This window comes from Coturnix japonica, chromosome 18 (assembly GCF_054131305.1).
Source record: "Coturnix japonica strain WE chromosome 18, WE-NBRP24, whole genome shotgun sequence".
NCBI lineage: Eukaryota > Metazoa > Chordata > Aves > Galliformes > Phasianidae > Coturnix > Coturnix japonica.
Genome location: NC_140680.1, coordinates 12392925 through 12408233, shown reverse-complemented (window position 1 = coordinate 12408233; position 15309 = coordinate 12392925). Strand labels below are relative to the sequence as shown.

At 39.3% G+C, this 15309-nt stretch overlaps 1 protein-coding gene across 2 annotated transcripts; it reads right to left on the bottom strand.

Moving 5' to 3' along the window:
- Positions 1-2885: 2885 nt before the first annotated feature.
- Positions 2886-10167, bottom strand: LOC107320481 (kazal-type serine protease inhibitor domain-containing protein 1-like). 2 transcript variants are annotated; one of them, XM_015876399.3, is made up of 5 exons: positions 9659-10167; positions 8635-9123; positions 4926-5086; positions 3735-3879; positions 2886-3208 (listed from the first exon to the last, which is right to left on the bottom strand). In XM_015876399.3, the coding sequence occupies exons 2-5, from the start codon at positions 9089-9091 to the stop codon at positions 3081-3083; spliced, it is 891 nt and encodes a 296-aa protein (XP_015731885.2). In that variant the 5' UTR covers positions 9092-9123; positions 9659-10167; the 3' UTR covers positions 2886-3080. The 2 variants fall into 2 exon arrangements, with proteins under 2 accessions (XP_015731885.2, XP_015731886.2); XM_015876400.3 differs by lacking the exon at positions 9659-10167 and adding an exon at positions 9288-9565.
- Between the last annotated feature and the right edge of the window lie 5142 nt (positions 10168-15309).

The window sequence follows — 15309 nt, the reverse complement described above, 5'->3', positions numbered from 1 at the left end:
GCTTAGGCTGCTGGGATGTCCAACAGTGCCAAGTGCCGAGTCCTTATAGGATTGTGGCAATGTGGCCACAGCATCCTTATAGGATATGGCAATTGGGCCACAACAACCCCAGGCAGTGCTGCAGGCTTGGGGCTTAGTGTGTTGCCAGCAGTTTGCCTGGGCAGCCAAGAGTATCGGTGGCATCCCGGCTTGTATCAGACATAGTGCAGCCTGCAGGAGGTGGGAGTGATCATCCCTCTGTGCTCAGCTTTGGTAATGCTGAGCCTCAAGTGATGTGTTCAGTTTTGAGTCTCTCACAAGAAAGGCACTGAGGCCCTGCAGTGTGTCTAGAGAAGGATAACAAAGCAATAGATCAAGAGGGAATGGCCTCAAATTACACCCTTCCATCCCTCATCAGCCTTGGTCCCAGTTCTGGTCCAGCAGATGAACACAGATAAAAGCTGAAAGCACAAAGCTCCTATCCCAAGGCACACAGTTGGTGCTCACTCTGCAGCACACATGGCATGGCTGTGACTATTTCTTCCTTGGTTTAATCAATTTAATCATTTAAATCTCTCAGATACGGACAATTGCATTTCTGTATACAATTTCTGTTAATGATAGACTGATAATTTTAAAGGGAAAAAAAAAACAAAAAACAAAACAGTCTAGCTGAAGAATTAACAGATTCCTAGACTAATACCTACCAAGCTCCTGAGATTTAACATAGCAAGTAAGAATGTCAGACTGTGAAACTGCTTCAGACTGTGTCAAAGTCCCAGCATTAAGGACAAATCTGTGTTTAGGAATGTAACTTGTTTAGAAGCTTTCATGCCATTCCTTTATCCTTACTTGGGAGGTGGTAATGACACGGTGAAGATGCACCAGTTACAGTACTGAGACCTTCCTGCAGCCTTCACTCCCCTTTGGTTTCCAGCTCAAGTCTGTGTCTCATTTGCTGCTAGGTGGAATTACCTTCAATTTGCTGTTACTTTGCCTTATGTGAATAGATCTGTTGCTACAGGCAGTGCGCTCACAATTAGATCCGTTCCTTTGCAGTGCTGCTTACAGAGGGTTGAATCTTCTCCATCCTTCTTTTATTTAATTTAAAGTGACTTGATTAAAACATATAAACAAAGTCAGCCATTTCTGTCTCCCCAGAACCAGAACTAGCAAATGCCCAGGGTACACTAACATGCACTTTTCCTATTGAAAGGTATAGCTAATAATTGACAAGGAAGTGATTAAATTAAATTGACAAGTAAAGATTAAATATATATATAAAAGAGAAACCCTCAGGGATAAATGCAATGGATTTAAATTAGAAGGCTTTGTAATAGAAAGGTTAGGCTTTTTAAAATAGACATAGCCCACCCACACAAGCAGTTGCAGTGTGGTATTGGATATAGTTCTGCTACACATTTTCTCATTCAACTATTGTTTGTTTTCCTTCTCTTTCTCATTTTGCATCAGTAATGGCAGAAGGCCCTGAAGAATTACCATTTATCTCCATGGCTAATGATTTCAAGATCATTTTGCTGTGCCACGTTCTAGCCCCTGCCAATATGCATGGCCACAATTTAGCGAGTGCTTTAGTAATCTAATTCATTCATCTGCAACACAGATTGCAGTTGATCTCGAACATATGTCTGAAGATTAAATAGTTACATTAATAATCATCCATTTAAAAATACAGTGATTCCTACCAGGCCATTTTATGTTAAAAGCTATATGGAGTGAATAAACAAAAAGCTTACTAGACATAACACTAAGCAGACCAGAAAAGAGTCCATAACAGCAAAATGAGTGATTAAATGAAGCCATTTGATACTCCTAATTAAAACTAATTAATCTTTTCAGTGACCTAGTGGTGCGCTTTGTATTGTAAGTTGACAATATTCCAGGAACTCTGAGCCAAAATAAATTATTCCACGCTTTTTTCTTACCTGTACAAAGATCAATAATACCTCAGGGCAAACACGGTCTATAGCCAATCTCTTAATGTAATTTATATTGAAGAAAAACGTCTCATGGCAAAGGAAAGCACAAAGCAGCACAGCATTAATGGTGGTGTTTGTGATGCGCTGTATATACATTTTAAAAACTCCACAAAGTGTGTACAGCAATCACTGCGTGTTTTTGTGCATTTGATTAAGATTACAAATAGTGAGGGTTAAAATTCAGGTGCCTGAACTTGTGCTCCCTTCTTGTTACTGAAGTCTCTCATTAATTTACTGCTATTCGCAACTACTGGTTCTCCATGTGTCTGCAGGGCACGTGCTGAGCCACAGAGCAGCTGCCTTCCTTAAACTGCAGCAATTCCCACCAGAGGTTGTGATGTTCGTAACATAAACAGCAATTCCAAACCTTAAACCATTGCTTCAAGTGGGAAGGAGTCGGTGCTGTTAGAATGGCTCAGGAGCTGTTAGGAAATTAGAGGGTACCTTTGTCTGTTTGGATGCACAGGAAACCTTTCCTGGGCATTGCCAGTAAAGCAGTGCTGACTTGCATAAGACTACAGTTCATATTTGTATTAAAAGTAAACAAAGTGGCACTCTGAAAGGCAGGGAAAATGGTGAGTCTGAATATACCCAACTCTGAAGATTAGAATCTTGTTAAAACTTACAAGAAGTTAGGAACTAAGAAGATGAAAGTCACTTTTTCCAACCTTTGAAGCCAGGCTTGTCGCCATGTCAACAATCATTTGCTTCGTATTTTAAGTAAATAAAAATAGGACATAGGTATAAATTCAAAGTTTAGTGTAACTATTGACATTGTTTTGCTAGAAAAAAAAATGTTAAAGAAATTATAGAAAAATATCAATTTTAAAACATTCATATAAAATTTGAACCTTTCAGGGCGCTTACTGAGTACATGCTTAAGAATTTTATTATGGTCTAAATGCATGAACTTCAAACTGTTTTTATTTCAGGTAAGTATCACTCCATACTTCAGCCAAAATTGAATTCCAGGAAGGTGGAATGCACAAATGAGTGTAGAGTTATCAGAGAGGCTATTTACAGCACAGGGAGTACAAGTAGATGTGACAGTGTGAAAGGTGGCTGACAACGCATGGACAGAAATTGTTATTCAGAGTTGTTTCAATTTTCATAGTCCCCAGATTCATATTCTTCCTCATCCTCATCGTCATGGTCATAGTAGTCGTCATAGTCAGTGTCATAGCTTGCACTTCTACTGCCAGCAGTTAAGGCAAATGCAGAAGATGAACCTGCACAGCAACACATCATTGAATCCTAATTAATTCAGTTGTAAATAGGAGTGAACAGGACCATGCTGTTCTATGTGTTAGCCTGTAGGACTGGCACAAAGCAAAACAATAGCAAAGCTGTTTCTTATATCTTTCCAAACTCTTATTGGTAAGATACAGCTTCAAACCTGACTTTCTGAATAGCAAACAGATAAACTGAGCTGGTGGTTCAAACTCTGCCTGAGCTGCAACAGTTGTGGGTTCAGAGCTTCTACTAACATCTCAGGGCTTCTGTAGGATGAGGATAATGCAACTGTGTCCCAGATCTGTGACTGTAGTCCTCAGCATTCTGTTTGTTTCTGGAAGGTGTTATCATTTGAAGCAAAATATTATGCTATTAGCACATCGTTATTTTTCTTCTGCAGAACTCATAGGCACCTGTGAGTTATAAACCCTTTGCAAGCTGCTTAATCTTTTCTATATTCTTCAGATAAAAAAAACCCCAAACCAAACAAACCCCAAAAGAAAATCAAAAAGAACAATGTACCATCAATGACTTTCAGTCTTGCAGAGGCGTATGTTGCACCATACTTGTTTTTGGTATGGCAGATGTAGATGCCTTCATCTGATTTTTTGAGGCCTTGAATCTGCAGCCAGCCTGTCACACCGTACTTCTGAGGTCCACCTCTGGCCTGTGAGATGAGAAAGAAACAGTCACCATTAAATTGAAGTCAGGTAGTTAAAAGGCAAGAGGGTATTTCTAAAAATAATCATGGCCAGATTTAAACATCATTGCAAACTTTGCTTTTGTTTACTATGTCTTGCCATCACGCTTTGATTCTGTGTTTGATTCTGCTGCCATATGTTCTAACTTATCACTGTGTGTTTCACAGTTCATGCTTTCCTTGCTTTAAATCTTTAAATTGCTGCCCTTTGCAATGTGCTTGTTCCTGGTCTGCTTCTGCTTCCCAGCAGTCCTCCCTTCTCTTGTCCTGGCACCACTTCTTGCTGCAGCTTCTAAGCACTGCAACTTGTTCTCAAGCTCATCAGTTTCTTTAGGATAAGATTGGCATTTGAGTCTGGGCCAAGCTGACACTCATCATCCAAGTTTTAACAGACATAGCATGAGCTTTGTTAGCTCTTCTCCCCTAGAATGTTATTTCCCTTAAAAAGAATTAGATTTAATTTTAGCTCAGACTTTTGGGCTGTTTCAGCATTCACTCAAAGCCCATTCCACTGTTCTTCTATGCTTTCCCTTCAGACTAAAACACAATATCCTCCTTATAAAATGAGCAAATTTGTTTGTTTTCCTTTTGAACACCTCAGGGACTGGTCTCAGATGGCACATCTCCAGAAACAGCATCTTGCAAAGGAGAACTTTAGGTATCTGCCAGAATGATGCTTCTGCATGAGGAATAGAAAAATAGCTGCTCACAGCCATCTTTCTCAGAGTGCACCTTCTTTTACATGGTAGCCTATTCAGAACTATACCTGCATAAGGAGAATCTTCACCTTTCCCTGAAGCAGGATGGATGGTACCCATCCTGTTATTCATTCTACTTGGAATGCTGCAGCAATGATCCCTGCACTGGCCAAAATCAAGATCTATAGCATAATCATAGGGCCCCTGTAGGAAATCTGTTTATTGCAACAGCACTACATCGTGTAGAAGAAATTCACTAACAAATCCCCCTACTCTTCATTCCAAACCATAAGATGCAGAAAATGCAGTTTTTACCTGTACTGAGATGTGGGCGTCATCTCCTGGTAAAAACATTTTATTCCCCTTTTTTTTCCATTCCAGATGTGGCATAGGGTAGGCTGACACCTCACAGCCAAAAATGACATCGTTGCCTGTGAAATTCTGGACATCCTGAGGTGGCATAGATATCACAGGGGCTGCAAAGACCCAACAGAATTGCTTTAGGAGACTGTGAGCAAAAGCCAACACAAAAGAATATAACATCAGTTCTTGTTTTAGGTAGTTTTCCCAACTCATAGATTTGGAAGAGCCATATGATTCCAAGCAGCTTTGAAAGCTCAGAAGACTTCACGTCACAGTGAAGTGTGAAGAGGTATTTTAAATACTTATTTTAAAGGATCTGCTTGTCCTTTCTCTGTGCACGCGGTTGTGAAAGTTAAGATCAAAGTTCAGATCGTGCCATTATGAACTGGACTTAAAAATAAATGAAATCTAATTATTTTATAAGATTTTGAGTTTAGTGAAATTATTAGATTTCCACTTCCTTCCTATTGTTATTTTACGCTCATCCTCCTTAACCATTTCTTTTCTACATCTTTAAATTACTGCTTTCCACTTTTTCTCCCAAAGAAAAGCTATCATCAACCACGAGAGGGAGCCAGACCAGGGATTTGAAGATATTAAACCATCACCTGATGCGTTCAGGAACTCTTGAAATACATATCCATCTACAAGCACGTATAAGCATACTCCCTTTTAAAAGGATATGATGCTGTTTAGTAGCAGAGAGGAAAATAACTTATTTACTCTCACTGCAACTCTACCGGTTTGGGAATCTCTTTGTATTTTCTCTCATCCACTTATGTTCAGTGAGAAATGTTTTCTTTCTAAGGTATATTTTCCTTCTCTCTTTATTTTCTGGGCCATTACACTTGTATTTACTATTGCTCTTGTTTTGTCTTTTATAAATAATACAAACCCCACGTGTCTTACAACACCAGTTTGCTGTGGTGAATTAACAAATTCACCAACTTCCTAACTGAGTGTTTCAGAGTTTGTGTTCCCATGCACATCTACGTGGTGTTTCCTCGCTAGTTTTGCAAAAGTGTGCCTTTAAAAACAAGTCTTTGCTGATATGATAATCAGCTTTATAAAACAGATGAGTTTTTGTTAGTAATTATAGACAGTGTTCAGCTGCCTCCGTGTACAGGAGTGAATGCACAGCAGTTGTACCTTGCCTTGGACAATTCCAAACGATCCTTCTGTGTTACAGAATATATAAATCAGAAGCCCACAAGCCAGGAAAAGATAAAATACTGCTTCACCTTTCATAACTGCCTTTAACCACACCAGACAAAAGAATTGTCTAATAACAGGTTTTCGTTCCTTAATTTGTATTCATTCTTGTTAACCTGGATGTGATTGGATGAAAATGGCAGAAGAAATGGGTGGATTAGGGTTTTTTTTTGTGTTTGTTTCTTTTTACTCTAAACGTTGAATTCCTACTTGTTTTTAACTTTATATGTTTAATTTAAAATTCTATGTTATTATGCAGTACAGCTAATTACAAAGAGAAGCATTGCTGGTTCTGTTACCTCATTACATTATCAGCAGGAAGGCTTTGAATGGGGATAGATTAAGCGTGGAGAATCTGTCTATAATCACTGTACTTAGTAACCTTGGTAAATTATTAGATAAACCAATCAAAACTAGCATCTAGAAAGAGAAAGGCTTTCTTTCCATGTTTCTTTAGGGAGCTAGGCCTTTTTCTTCCCCTTTTTCTGGTTGGAGATGGAAGATAAAAGGCTGTGCTCTTCTGATGAAAGGAGTTTATTGTTATTTATTTATTCATTGCTTGCTGTATACAATTAATCCTTTTGGCATCAGTAGGAAACAGCAGATGCTTTGAAGGAAAAATAGCAAAACAAAGTACTTGGAGTTGACTGAAGGCTATATTTATAGATTGGTACCAAAACCCCACAGTGTTCAGTGTTTGTTTCACATGCAAATTGGAGTCAGTGGAAAGCAAGTGCCATAGCAGGGAGGCTGCTGCTGTTGGAGCCAGGCTCCCTGTTGCCTTTTGTCATCGGCCACTGCTGTGAAATAGCCTGAATCACTGTGCACTTTCACATGCCCGCTGTATGTTTCAGATAGCTGCGGTGGCAAGGAGAGGGGGCTGTTACTGAGGACCCAAACATGGCACCTACATGGTAGCACCGCTGAGTCATCCTAATAAATGTCTCAGTATTTCTGGAGAGAGGGTCCAGCCTTCCTGGGGACCAAGGGAAGTGGTAAAAAAGACACTGGGGGTGATGCCTCTGTGCAGAGGAGCTGATCTTGTTCATCATGTTAATGAGCAGCATTACACACCTCAGAGGTAGCTCCAAGTCCAAATCAAACTTTTTGGCTGGGTCTGTTTTATTAATTAGAACAAAACATAGCTTTAAGGTATTCAGGCATGCAGGCTTATCAGTTGCTGTTTGAATGGCACTTCCAACTGAAATGTCCCTGAAAGGGTTATGTTGTAAGAACTAGTGCTATTTTAATGCCAGATGAGAAAACATACCTAAGGGCAAACAGGCTTTCAGTCATACTATGAGCTGCTGCACACTGAGTTTCCTGAATGTCTCTGCAGACAAGTCTTACTTCCCAGCTTAATACCTTAATAGCAAATAAGTGATTCTCTAATGGATGCTTCTTTTGCGACTAGAGAAAACAAGAAGTCTGTTATTAGCTACTCATCACCTCTCCTTTTAAGTATTCAATATCCAGTGTCCATTTGATATAAGAGCACAGCATATGGTCTAAATTGGAAGCAATAGATTGCCAGCAAGGAATGAGTAACATGCACCTGAGTTACTCTCATATGCAGATGTCTGCCAGAGATGCAATTTTGGATTCTCAAGTATGACCTATTTGTGACTCAGAAGCCTCTTCTACTGATATTTGAGAAAATATTTAATTTTTTCTTTTTAAGTAAAAAAAAAGCACATTCTTTTCATTCTATAATCACCTGAATTAGGTGTAAGGTGCCCAGGAGTAATGATGTGAAGAATGAGAGCAGCATATGAGCAAGAGACAAGATTTCCTCTTACAGCCTGACTTGGAGTCCTTCCACTAGCAGTCACTGCAGAGGAGCATGTATTCACTGTAAGTACCTTTAATTGTTTCTTTTTGATTTAACCCTAATATATGGATTTCTATTTCATAGGCACCTAGATTTTATGATTCATTAATTAGATTTCTTTGGACATTTTTGTAAAAAGCATACATAGATCTATTAATTAAGTCCTATCTTTTTCTCTACTTAACCATTCTTTATATATACATACAGATACATGCATATGAATGAAGTCTGCTTTGTCATCACTGCTTCAGTATTATGTCAATCCTTATATATTTTGCCCAGTCCTCCCAGACTATTTTATCTGTTCATTTATTCCCAATTACACATACAATTTTTGTAGAAAATATCTAATATTCTGCTTTTTTAGTGCAGATCTGGTTCATTTGTGCCTTACTAGTTGCCACGTAATATAAGATCCACTAAGAAAATACATAGGCTTATTACACACATTACTAGCTACTCAACCACAGTTAACACAAGTAGTATTGCAACCAAATAATGATAACTAGAACAAAAATGCTGCATTTGTTTGATGAAGTTAAGACTGGAGCATCTAGTAACATTGCAAAATCAGAACTGCATCTTGTTTTAGTTTGAAAATAACTCTGTACAGGTTACCTGATTCACACGGTCCCTTATGTTTCATGCTGATATTTCCTTTAGTTGCATAAGCCTTGTTGAACTGACAGATGTTCTCATAGGTCTTCCCATCAGATCCGCAGATGCTCTCTTGAAACTTGCACACACACTGGGGTTCAGGGACTTCCCCAAACCTGGCTTCATCGGCATCCAGCCTGCACTCCAGGTTGTCCCCACACTGCCCATAAAAATGATTGCCCTGATCCAAGTCACAAATCTGACCTTCCACATTTCCACATTCAGAACAGCAGCCACAGTGGTCCACTACAGTCCCAGCCAGACAGTCTTTTGGCTCAGAGCAAAGTGCCAAATCACATTTTCCGCAGCTATCTCCTTCCTTTAAGAGCCTCCACCAGCCTCGGTGGTACAAGGCAGGGAAACTCTGAGTAACCTGCACCAGTGCAACCAGCACTGCTGTAACCACCGGGGGCTTCATCTTGAGAATGTAACGAGCAAGCAGAAAAGGTCCTTGGAGTAAAGCCAGGGGAAAAAAAAAAAGAGCTTGTGAGAGAAAAGCGTCACAATCCTTTTTTGTTTTAGAATATAAAATCTCCTGCAAGCACAGGCTTTAAGAAGAAATTAGCATCAGATTCCTAATCTGGAATTGATAATAAAAATGCATACAAACCCACCAGCTTTTCTCTAATGCAGTTTGGAATGCGAGTATTGCTTGCACGGAAACCAAACTGCCCCTTCTGACAGCTCTCTGAAAAGCTGTTTGCTCATTGTCTCCTTCAGCCAAATTTGCAAAGCATCGCTCTACTGAAACAACATTATGTTGCAGCTGTGTAGAAAGGGGAACAGAGTAAGTTAGTGCAAAAGGAAGAAATTCACCAGTGGGAGTGTTTTATTTTGAAAGAGGTTAAGAAAGAAAAGAGAGAAGTGGATAGAAAGTAGCACCCTGGAGCTCAGCTGGTACCCTACAGAGTAGAACAAGATTTAGCACCAAATTTCACCCTTTAATGATCTTATCTAGAGGTTTCTGAATTAGTCATTTACTTACAGGCTCTTTACAAGCAAGGAACAAGCCAGGACATCTGAAGCTGACTTTGAAGTCTTGGATTTGAGAGGATGGGTGCTTAGACCCAGTAAAGAACCCATTGTTCCCTGTCCATTTATCTTTTTTTTGTTGTTGTTCAGTATTTATGGGTGTCTGTGGTTTGCAATCCAAAATAACGCAGTCCACATGTTTGGCTCTTGAAACAAAGTCCGAGTGATGTAGAACATGCGCCAACATAAGCAAGCTGCTGCAGCATCTTCAGATGTACCACAAAAAGGTTTTGCTGAAGTTAATGCGTCACTTGTTTTTTCAGTGCACTTTCCTGCTTCTGTTTCTTCAGATGTGTTTACACCACTGATTCATGAAGGATGCTGAAAGAAGTTACGGTCATTTCTTCTCCATTTCATTTGTGCCTGAATTTCTGCCAGTGTAGAGAGACAGTGTATAAGACAGTGTTAAGAAAGAGTAAATGAGAGAGAAATCACACTTGTTCCTACTTGCAAATGTTATATACAAGAAGCTTTTTCCACTCCCTTTCTATCCATGATGCTGTGATGTAAACAGCATGAGTGATGCATTTTATTGTACAAGACTTACACCTTTTCAATGCTGAGTGATGCCTGGACTGATTCATTTTCTGTACTGCATGCTGGTTCTGAACACAGAATCATACTCTAAAGGAGTACAGTATGTGTGTAATTGATGCTTTTAACATTGAGAGGCAGCAAAAAAAAACCAACAACAAACCATTGAACTTCATGGGAAATTGATTTCTTGTCCTACTTTCTTATTCTGTTTAATGTGTTTTATTTCACACTTCCTCATCAAATTCTAATTGGGTGGTTTTGCATTATAGAATCTACTCATTACTGTCCATTTTATTGTGTCTACAGCTGTATGGATAACTAAAGGATAAGGATTTGCTGAGATTCACATCAAGTAAAAAATGTTTGTGAAGTGAAGCCAAAGCTAGGAGGAGCTGCAGGCCAACACTGCCTGTGTTATGACTGAGCTTTGCTCATCTTGAGTTCCTGGAAACGAATGAATATACATGCCAATGTGTCACATACATATATCTTAAGTTTTTAAATGTAGAACTTGAGTGCACTTGATTTGTTAAGTCATCCATTATGTATAATTTGGAATAAAGGAATGCCGCTTTCTAACACCACATTGAAGTTGGGGAGTTTCTCCACAGATTTCAGATGAGTTCTTGGTGGATACAGCCTACAAAGTAAGAACTGGACATACCTGAGGCCTTACTTGAACAGCTGCCACTTGGTAATGATCTGCAGCTGAAGGTTATTTTGGCCACCGATTCCTGAACTCACAAGCAAGATCTTACAAAATAATTCCTGTAAGTGAATTGTTAAGGAAATTGTATTCCTATTCATTTCCTGCTTTCTTTATGGGGCCAGTGTTATGCTAAGCTGCTGAGTTGTATTGCTTTATTCTACTTTGCATGGCAATAGATGAGGTACATGGCTGATGCAATTTGAAATCCTGTTGCTAGTGATTCTTGAAGTACTGCTTTTTCAAGCAAAATGTAGTTCAGGTCTTCAATTCGTATTTATTTGTGTCAGTAGGAATTTTACTCAACTAAGGATTTCTCAAGCTGGTTCCTATCAGACTCTCAGATCTGTTTTCAACAGACATGCACAGGATTTCTGTAAGGAATATTGGCAAAATACCAAGTATTGATGTTCCCCTTCTATTCCCTCAGTCCTGTAGAGGTACCTCTTGTTAAACAGTTGAAGTTGAGTTTGAAAACTTCAGTGTTTGATCTCTTAGAGTGTATTAAGTACCCGTTCTTAAGGTTTCTTAGCTGACTCAACATGTTTCTATCTGGGAAACCTTATACATTATTTTACACGCACATAAAATCAGCGTTAAAGGAGATGACTTACGCGGGGTAGCAGCAGATGAGAGATAGCTATGCCCACTGAGTATATGTCTTTGTAGCATATTATCCAGTACTATACACCAATCTCATAGGATAATTTTTCTCCTATAGTTTTCAACATTGAGCTTCAGTTAAGGTGTTTAGCTCTCCTGAAAACAGTATCTGTTTTTATAGAAATGAGTGGAAACTGATGACAGATCAAGCAAAAAATAGTTGGATGTTGTTTGTGGGTTCCCAGCAGAAATGCTGACTTACAGCAATACAGGCAATCCTGGGATCCCCAAGCATGTTCTTTGATGCCAATCCTATTTGCTGACACATTGCTTTCACGAATCTCATCATTAGTGAAGTAAGCACATGAAGAATAAGTTAATTCTACTGTAATGAGATTATTAAATCCATTAATCAAAGGCAGGATATCCGTAATTAACTTATTCTCCAGCATCAAGTAAATGATTCTACTGTGAGGTTTGAGAAAGCAATTGTTCACAAATATGCAAACATACAGTGGGGCAATTAGAATATAAGGCTTGCATAATTGTATAATTAAATAATAATTTTTGCATATTTTAATAATATAACATATATTTTAATTACGAACCCTGCAAGGTTAAAATGGGAGAACATTATTTTTGTTTATTTTTAGTTCTTACGTCCCATTTGGTAAAAAAAATAAAATTCATGTCTGTTTCCTGACTGAAAGTTGATAGTGTTCATGTCAGGCTTTGGCAAGGCTTTTATTGACTCATTAGATCTGTTCTACCAGTGGCTGCCTATAGGCTTTTGCTGTGTCACACTTCAGCATCATCACCGTTGATAACTGTAGGCAATCAAGTTTCAACTTGTAGTAACAAAAGAAGCTCTGGCTGGCACTGTTGTAGTACCAAAAGCTCAGGTTGGATTAATGCAGGCTTACTGATGCTTTTTCCACACAAATAAGCCTGAAAATTCCTTTACTCAAGCTAATCTTTCCTTCCAAGGGGCAAATACTTCAAGGGTTCTTTTCAAGTCAATTTCACTTCTCTGCTGTGCTTTAAGGATACCAAATTTCTGAAAGCTTTGCAGTTTCACTCAGAAATGCTTGAGATTCCTGTCCTGTAAGAGGGAGGTGATATAGGTACGTTTAGAGAATCAGCAGTTAGTAATAAAGCATTTATCTGATGTCATTCTTTTGAAAACTGAGTTGTAGTGAGGTAAGCACAGCCTGTCCCAGGGTTGAGCGTGCAAACCTGCTTTCCCATGTCAACTGGGCGACAATGCTCTTCTCACTCCACTTTGGGTGTAACTCACTTTCAGCCTCACTGGCCTGATCCTTATCCCTAACCTGCCACAATTAGGCTCCAATCACTTGGAGAAGGGCTGGAGGAAGAAAGACTTGAAAAGTATTATTAGCTCTGAAGGGCAGATGTGCTGATGCATACTTGCCTGTCCCCTACAAGCGAGGCAGTGAGTGGATACAAGAGCTGGCTGAAGCCCAACGACTGCACTGGTGATGATACTAGTTGCCTACACCAGGAGTTCTTAAAAAGGGCAAACCAGTCTTTGCTGTGAAAGCCTTCTTTAGAGAAGGAACTCTAAAACTTACAGAAATGAACAGAGTAATTTTTTCCTTGGCAGCCTTAATGTTAATGGGTATGACAGTTTGCCTTGTCCAGTTTATATAAGAGCAGCTGATACAAAATGACTTCATAGCTGGATATTTATGAGAAGTTTCATTTCAAATAATATAGTTTTTGCCTCTGGCTGTGCTGTGGTTTAGCCCTGTTATTACTGAGAACTAAATCTTTAGGATATTCTAACTATCACTGCAGGGCCCGTTTGATCTACCCAGCAAATTTAATATTTTCCAAAGCAATGGAAACTTTATAATGGAAAGTCTCATTAGCAAAAACTACCAATCCCTAGAAGAAGCAGGCAGAGAGAGGAAACTTTGGGGGTTTTCTTTCACCTTCAGAAGGGATATGCATGTTGTGTGTAGGAAGAGAGGCTTTGCTGGGGCTTTGATCTGCAGCAGCACAGGTCCCAGCTACTTTCATTTCTGAGGATCACAATAATCTGGGAAGCTTACCTGTGATTATGCTTTGCATGTCTGTTCCTAATGAAGGGCACAAAACCTGGAACAGTGAGAGGAATAGGAGTGAAAAATTTGCATGAATTAAGGATTGTGTAAAAGCCTGAGCCCACTTAAATCAATAGCCAGGCTCCCATTAACTTAGATGGGCTCAGGATTTCACCCAGCCTTTCTTTTTTTGCTCAGCTGGCTTACTGTTTGAGTTGGCAGGTCAAATGGTCTTTGTCCCAGTCCAGCAGGGTGTACTTTAGTTTGTGTTTTTGTTGTTGAGGCTGATGAAACACTCTTAGAAGTTTCAGTTTGTTCTAACCAGTGTGACTACAGATAGTGAGCACAAACATCTGCCACGCACTGAAGTCAGAATGGTTTTGTTACAACGGATGTCTGAAAGCACAAGTGCTTCTTGAAGAGTTGGTTTGGTCTTACATTTAAGATGACAGCTGATGATGTCTGACAAATCTACATCTGCTTAGAAAGGACTTCCTAATTAGCTGGAAACCTCTGCTTATAGAAAATGCCACTTTATAGAAAATACCAGTTTAATGGCATCTATTGATGCTGCAGGAGTGGATGAGGAGTGCTCATAATGACAACAGAGTGGAGATGAAAGTTTTGTAAGACATGAGAGTATAATGGTGCCTGACTCCTCTCCTGTACCCCACAGCGTTAGGAGAAAACAGACCCACTGCTTCACTGCAAACCATTAAATGAGGTCTGGGAAGCGGTGGATCCTGGCTCCATCCCTTCCAGTCATTCAGGCACATTGCTTGCGCCTGAGCTCTTGCTTGGCCCTGCCTTCCCACCAGGTGTTCCATCACTTTTTCAGGTTGTGACTTATCACTTCCACTACAATACCTAAAATTTAATCAACTTTCCTTCTGAGTTTAAAGTTCTCTTAATATCGCTTATCAGGAAGGATGATCACCCATATATTAGCTTTGTTTGAATACTTTCAAAATACGGATTTCTTGTTTGCGGTCAAAAGCATCTGCATTTATCCAACCCAGAAAATCAGACATAACAGATTGCTTATTCCAAACAAAGCAACTTGCAATTCAAAACTGAATTCTCTTGGAGTGCTCGTCTAGCGTGACAACTAAAAAGAGCTTTAGACCACAGGAACTTTCAGGAGAACTGTCCTGTTTAGGACACAGGAAAAGAAAGGGAAAGGGAAAGGGAAAGGGAAAGGGAAAGGGAAAGGGAAAGGGAAAGGAAGCATTAGACAACTTGCTACAGATTTAATACTCACCTCAGATTTACAAGAAGCCTGTTGTCTGATCCTAGATGTAACAGTAGACCATAATTTAAAGCAAAGAATAGGAAAGTTATTTCAGTGAGAATTTGGAGTGAAACTGTGCTATTTAGCAGCATTATACATATCTTTTTACAAGGAAAGATGGTTTTCTGGCTGGCTGTGTGCTGTGGCACTAAATGCCATAAGCAAATAAGTGATTTGTGCTACTCATTCAATGAATAGGTTTGAGATGGGATTAACTTTTTAAAAATGCAAGCAGCAGATGGTAGTGTTTGTGTATAGAAATACCTTTCAGAAATGATAATATAAACCACATGTTCTGAAACAATAGGATTCCTGAGCTGAACACATCACCCTCCTGAAAATGCAAGAGTAATCTACAGGCTCAAGCTGGTGGCTGCTGCAGCACAGGACCTGCTTGTGCT

Coding starts and splice junctions, on each gene's coding strand:
- LOC107320481 (XM_015876399.3), bottom strand. CDS start 9,091: ATGAAGCCCCCGGTGGTTACAGCAGTGCTGGTTGCACTGGTGCAGGTT. Junction 5,087..8,634: donor TAAGGGACCGTGTGAATCAG/GTAACCTGTACA, acceptor GGGTCTTTGCAG/CCCCTGTGATATCTATGCCA. Junction 3,880..4,925: donor ACGCCCACATCTCAGTACAG/GTAAAAACTGCA, acceptor CTCATCTCACAG/GCCAGAGGTGGACCTCAGAA.